A 6633-nucleotide genomic window follows, 5' to 3' on the forward strand; every position below is an offset into this window, starting at 1 on the left:
GTTCTATTAGTTAAAAAATAATGTTAAATAATATTGTTGAAGTAAAACAGACCTAGAAGAAAGTCACATTGAATAAGATGTTGAGTCGAATGCAAGGTGTTTGGTTTTGGTTTTGGTTGATTGCCCTGTTATGAAATTAAAGCAACATTTCGTGCTATGTATGATGGTTTTGGTTGACTGCCTTGTTATGAAATTAGTGTAGCGAGTGGTATGTGACTTGATGGAATAGAGGTTGTTTAAATGTGTATTGCATTTGGAGGTAGGTTGAGAAAAAAAAAAAGGACATGGCGTTCCTAGCAGCAGTTTTTATTCTTCCTACAGGCACTCTTTTCATTCTCTCAGGCCTTATTGTTAACGCAATGCAGGTAATTAATTAAGATCCAATCTGCAAATCGCGTTGTTATATATCCAAATATGTGTTGACTTTATTTAACTATTGTCTCAGCTGACTTCTTTAACTATAGCTTCATCTGTAAAATATGTATCTAAGCTTCTTCTTTGATGGATTTATGTCATGTTGATTCATATTCTGTTTTGGTGCCTGTCCTTTATCAGATTCAAGAATTTGACGAAGCAAGAAAGAAGTTCTCAAATGCTAAATCTCTTTCTTCCTCCCAATTTTTTTATCAGAACAAAGCTGCAGACGTGGCTGCTCAAGCTACTTTGTCAAAGTTTTCAGTATGTATTTTTTTCATTAATGAATTACTCGTAATTTCTGAATATACACATTCAGGTATATAATAATAAGACATGCACATTGAAGACACAATTGTATTCTAGGGAGCACAGTTTTCTTTTCAATTTCTTTCTGGCCATTGCAAATATAGTTCTCCATTCCGTGTTTATAGGCATGAAAATCATTAGTCAGATAAAAACAAGGCAGGAAAAAAAATAGTTTCTCAACAGCCTCTTGCTAAAACTTTCCAGTGTTTTAGTGTTGAAATCTACCGTCCCAGTGTAAATTGAATAATTTAGAATCCATTTGTTTGTGTTTTATGTTCAATTAGTTAAGCCATTTGCTATCAATACTGAGAAGCAAGCCATAAAGTTAATACATGGAAATGATGAATTTTGACATATAGTACCAGAAACCCTTAATCATGTCATAAAAAGGACAACAATGGCTAACTAAGAGGCCTGAATAGCTTTTATGTTTTATCAAAGCGCATTATTGTTTAATATAGTTAAGATGAGGTTTTACTTGTCCCATGGATTATCAAATTCCTAACCTGATATTTTTTAGGAGATATTTACTTTTGCTTTTTGGATTTTGGTACACTAATAATATAAAAGGGTGTAACACTGTTATCCAATCATATATTAACATTAGCAAATTCAATATCTTATATTATCCCTTCAAAACAGGGGCCTTTAAAAGTTGATGTTTGACAAAGTTCATCGTCTTCTATTTTCAGGGTTCATCTGCCATCTCCAGTGCTGTTCATACCCTCGTTTGTGTTTTTCTTCTACTTGTTATTATCCTTTATAAACTGTTTGCATTGCATTCATATATATATATATATATATATATATATATATATATATATATATATATATATATATATATATATATATATAATTTCAGGATTTCCCGAGAGTTCTGAGGCTGGCGAAGTTGAGCAACAATGGTGCTGTGCTCTTATGCAAGAACACGAGTTTTTCTTTCTCTTCCCTCAAATGGAGGAACCTTCTGGGAGGACATGGTTCAAGCCGTGGTGTTTTTCTTTATGTTAGTTTCTTAATCTACATCTGCTATTGTGCTTTTAGATATTCTCTCTTGTCAAAGTTGGGTTGTCTCAGAATTGATGAAAAATGAGTAATTGCTTACAATTAGCCTTTCTAGATTGTCTTACAATTCCTGTGCTTTTCGTTGCAGGCATATGTGGAAAAGGTCCACAAGGCCTAGTGAATGCAGTTTAGAAATTTTAGCCACCTAATTTGTGGATTCTATTTTAGGAATTGTTATTTATTGTCTTAGATGTGTATTATGTTTCCTTACACCCAGATTTTTATTTTAGGATGAGGACATTTTCCTTTGGGATGAGGACCTTGGAGTTTAAGAGTTCCACCCAGATAAGAATGTTGAATACCATCTCTGATTTCTGAAAATTAGAAAAAATATAGTTTGATGCTCTTAGATTGTTTAATTAAAAACAAAATTGGTGGAGATTACTTCTGTTTTATTTTTTTTAAATGGGCACTCCTATAATGTTACAAAATCTTAATGATTCTCAATTGATTTTTCAGTTATATATCTATCATTAAAAGTGAAGGGCTGGAGATTTCACAACCAGCACTTGATCCTCAACTTTCTGAAAGGTTATGCTGTGGAGATTTCACAACCAGCTCTGGAGATTTTTCAGTTACTTACTGTGCTTAGAACTGGGCTTCGACTTCCTTGGTATCCAAATTAAAAGGTATTGCTGAGAGAAAAAAGCTAGAGGACTTGACAATTGGTCCAGTTCTCACTGTAAGTACATGTCTTTTATTTTCTTAAATTTAAAATTAAAATAAGTGTTGGCAGCTTCATACATTTGTGTATTATTCTCCCTAAGATATGATTTGTGGAGAGAGAACTACTCTTGAGTGCAGTAAGTGAGAAGATATGAACGAATTCTAGAGTTAATTGAAATAAGTTATACATAACTATTCTAGTGTTTATATCCATGCTTTTGATTGATGATTAAAAAGGAGTTTATCTGGTGGGGGTGGGAGCTACGAACAATTTGCTGCTTTCAGGTTAAACACACATTTCCATGTTTGTGCCCTAGTTGATATAGGTGTGCATTATTTATTTGTTTGACATTATTGGTAATGGTAAACTGCAGACTGTGGAGTCATATATCCAATAGTATATTAGTTGTTTGATAAATAATTACTCAGAGGTTCTTTTTAATTTTCTTACTTTATTTCACTTCTTTTTTTATTCTTTTTTTTATTTTTTATGTACAGTTTACAACTGAATCAATGTTGTAAATAGAGAAAATTAAATAGAAGAAAAGCATAGCTTAACGAAAAGCTTTTGAAGATGCATATACTCACAATCATGTTCTTACATACTTTTGGTTGTTGTGCTTGCAAGAAGGACATACAAAATTGGAGGTTGTGATTTGAGCAGCACTGCTCCTCCTTGTACCAGGTAAAGTTTCGGTAATAAGCAATTCAATTGGCTTTCTCTTTACTTTCCTAGACTTGACGGAAGATTATCTATTTTCTTCAGGTAGATTGAAATGATGGCTCATGTTTTCTCAAGAGCTGCATGGCATTGCATGTGGTATATGATCCAAGTGGATTGAAATGATGGCTCCCGGATTAGTAATATGTAATTCTAGGATGGTAGCTTGCTTAGAATCTTCGTTAGCTTGGGTACTAGTAGTGTTTTTTTGTTTCAGTAAAAACTAGTGGTCTCTTTTGTAACTTCCTATTGATTCTAAAATTTTTTCTCTTATGTAATAATATGTAAAGCAAGTAGATAATGTAATAGTTGTAATGATTTTGATTTTTGGTATTTTGTTAGAGCATGTCATGTGATCAATCACACTATATTTGGTGACAAGTTAATAAAGATTGGATTAGTTGATTTAAAATTAATGGTCATTGTATAAATTTTACAATTATCTATGAATTTTATAAGATTTTATTATAAAGATTAGAAAAAGAACAATAGAACCTGAACAAAGTTATAGCTACGCTTTAAAAACGTAGACATATTGTACAACAATTATCAATAGCTACGCTTTAAAAGCGTAGCCATAGCTCTTGTTACTGGCACGCTTTAAAAGCGTAGCCATATCTTTTGCTACTGGCACGCTTTAAAAGCGTAGCGATATCTCTTGCTGTTGGCACGCTTTAAAAGCGTAGCCGTATCTCTAGCTATTGGCACGCTTTAAAAGCGTACCGATATCTTTCACATACAGCCATGCTTAAAATCGTGGCAATAGATAAAAGCGTGGCGACAGAAAAAGCGTGGCCATAGGTCACCAAAAGCGTGGCGATAGAGCAACCGGTACGCTAGCAGTTGTGACCCTTTCAAAAGCGTGCCGGTAGCTCAAAAAGCGTAGCGAAAAGCTATCGCTACGCTTTTTTCAACTTTTCGCTACGCTTTAAAACTGTAGCAAAATCCTAGTTTTCTTGTAGTGTACGGACACTATGTCTGTTTCTTCAAACTCTTCAAGAGGTACCCCAGCTTCTTCACATAGGCGTAAGATGGTGCTAGGATATCCTAGCCAACTATCTTGTTTGACATTTTCAGCTGTGTCAATGATGTTTTTAGCTATGATTTCTCCCACATTGATCTCCCCTCCTTTCATTATGCAGTGGATCATTATTGCTCTGTTTATTGTCACCTCTGAATTGTTTGAGGTAGGGATTAATGATCTTCTCACTATGTCATGCCATCCTTTTGCTTGAGGTATGAGGTCACCTCTTCTAAGTTTGAGTGGTTGTCCTTGTGAATCCAACACCCAATCCGTGCCTACTTTGCATAGATCACTTAGCACATCCATACATCTTTGGTCATATTTAACCCTCTCCTCATAGCTAGGTTGCTTAAACCGTTTTGGCTTGATCATTAGCACCCTATTGATGGTGTCTGGTCTGAAGTGGACCACCACTCCTCTTACATAGCTCAAATATGGTTCTTCATCATCAGCTTTCTTTATGACATTGGCATAGAACTCATGAATGAGAGGCATGCTTACAACTTGAGGTTGATTACAGAGAAGCTCCCATCCCCTTTTTCCAATTACTTTTTGTATCTCAGGGTACTCCTCCTTTCTTAGCTTGAATGGTACCTCCGGAATAATGTCTTTGCTTATCATCCAATAGAAGATGCGCTCATGGTTTTTGGATTTGAACCTTCTCTCATCAAATGTGATCTCCTCTTGCATGGGTTGCTTGCCTTTCCCTTTCTTAGCTCCTGAGGATGAGGCCATTGAATTCCAAGTGAGATGGCCGAATTGTCCACACCAAACTTAGAGGAATACTTATCCTTAGGCATACAAGAATTGGAAGTGAGAGGTGCTTAGAAGAATAGGCTTATGAGGTAAGGAATGAAGGCTTGAAAATGATTGTGAAGGGGATGAGGAATGGAGGTGGTTCGGTGGTCTATATATAGGAGTGAAGGCAAGGTGAGTGCAAATGTTCTTGTTGGGGGGGCCACGGTATTCTTTAAGAAGTGGATGAATTGCCTTAATGGTTTGATTGTGTTATAGGAAGTATGAATCTTCTAGCTAATGCATGTTGAGTTATTCTTTCCAATGCACAAAATTCAAGGCTCATGTGACTTCCTTTTCCTTGTGTGTGTATCCGTGACCTCTCTCCCAAGATTCCCCATCACTTCTTTCTTTCATTTCCCTGCAACAAAATTCCAAAACCTTGAGATTCTTGAAGTGTCTTAACTAATGCTAACAAATTATGATGATATACTAATATAAACTTGACTATAACAAAAATTAAAATCAAAGGATTGCTTTCATATGCTAAAAAAAACTATACTTTCTCTTTTTTCTAGCATTATTTATGTATGTAAGGACACCAAACTTAGTTTGTGACTAAGTGTTATAATAAGGTTAAAATTTACCGTTTGCTTCAAAGTTAGCCACACAAAACTTAGTGTCCTGCATACACTACATGCTAATTCAACCCCCCCTTTTTTTTTTAATTGTATATGATGCAATCTCTCATTGTTGACTACTAAAGTATAAAAATAAAAGAAAACTCCTGTGCATGGGTTGCCTCCCATGAAGCGCTTGTTTATTGTCCTTAGCTTGACATTGCAGCTCCTCTGCTCATGTTAACAAGTGCACACTTTCTTCCTTGCTCCAAGGGCCACCAAGATAAAGTTTCACCCTATGTCCATTGACTGTGAAGGTCTGTTTTGAAGTTTCATCAAGTAACTCTACATAGCCGTGAGGGGATACTTTGGTAATGGTGTATGGACCAGTCCATCTAGATCTCAGCTTCCCAAGAAAATCTTCAGTCTTGAGTTGAATAGCAACACCCTTTGGCCTGGTTCAAATGTTCTTGGGGAGATCCTCTTGTCATGCCACCTTTTTGCTCTTTCCTTGTATATTCTGGCATTTTCATATGCTTCTGATGCCAGGGCATTTTGGCCAGTTTCACTGACCTTTTCTCTACTATTTTTAGGGTAGTTTCATGCATTTACTTAGGAAATAAGCTAGTTTTGGGTAGATATTCACTTACATCTTGATTCAAGCATACATTGTGCACTTTACATGATTTCATGAGGATTTTGCATGAATTTAATGACAAATTGGATGTTGCATGAATTTAATGACAAATTGGATGTTGCATTTCCCATGACTTGGACTAGAACTTTGATGCACTTTATTGCTTAATTTCAGGACAAAGGAAGCAAAGAAGAACCACATTAGTGGCAACGTTAGTTACACTAACGTTGACACTAACGTGGAATGGGAGTAACTTGCAAAGTTAATGAGAAAAGTCATTGCCAATAACGCTCTAGAAGCCATCATTGCCCACGTTAAGAGTCACGTTAACTAAGCTAACGTGAACTCTAACATGGAAGAAAAGAAATATAGCCAACGTTAGTGACACTTAACATTATCACTAACGTTGGACTAAGCTCATAAGTGGCCACGTTAGTTGCCA

The 6633-nt window shown here is 35.6% G+C and overlaps 1 protein-coding gene across 1 annotated transcript; it reads left to right on the top strand.

Moving 5' to 3' along the window:
- The first annotated feature begins 284 nt into the window (after positions 1-284).
- Positions 285-2414, top strand: LOC148567849 (uncharacterized). The gene is made up of 5 exons (XM_088483416.1): positions 285-365; positions 556-678; position 1294; positions 1586-1729; positions 2248-2414. The coding sequence occupies exons 1-5, from the start codon at positions 285-287 to the stop codon at positions 2412-2414; spliced, it is 516 nt and encodes a 171-aa protein (XP_088339542.1).
- Positions 2415-6633: the final 4219 nt, after the last annotated feature.

Source organism: Arachis ipaensis, chromosome B4 (assembly GCF_059453495.1).
Source record: "Arachis ipaensis isolate K30076 ecotype BB chromosome B4, ASM5945349v1, whole genome shotgun sequence".
Lineage (NCBI taxonomy): Eukaryota > Viridiplantae > Streptophyta > Magnoliopsida > Fabales > Fabaceae > Arachis > Arachis ipaensis.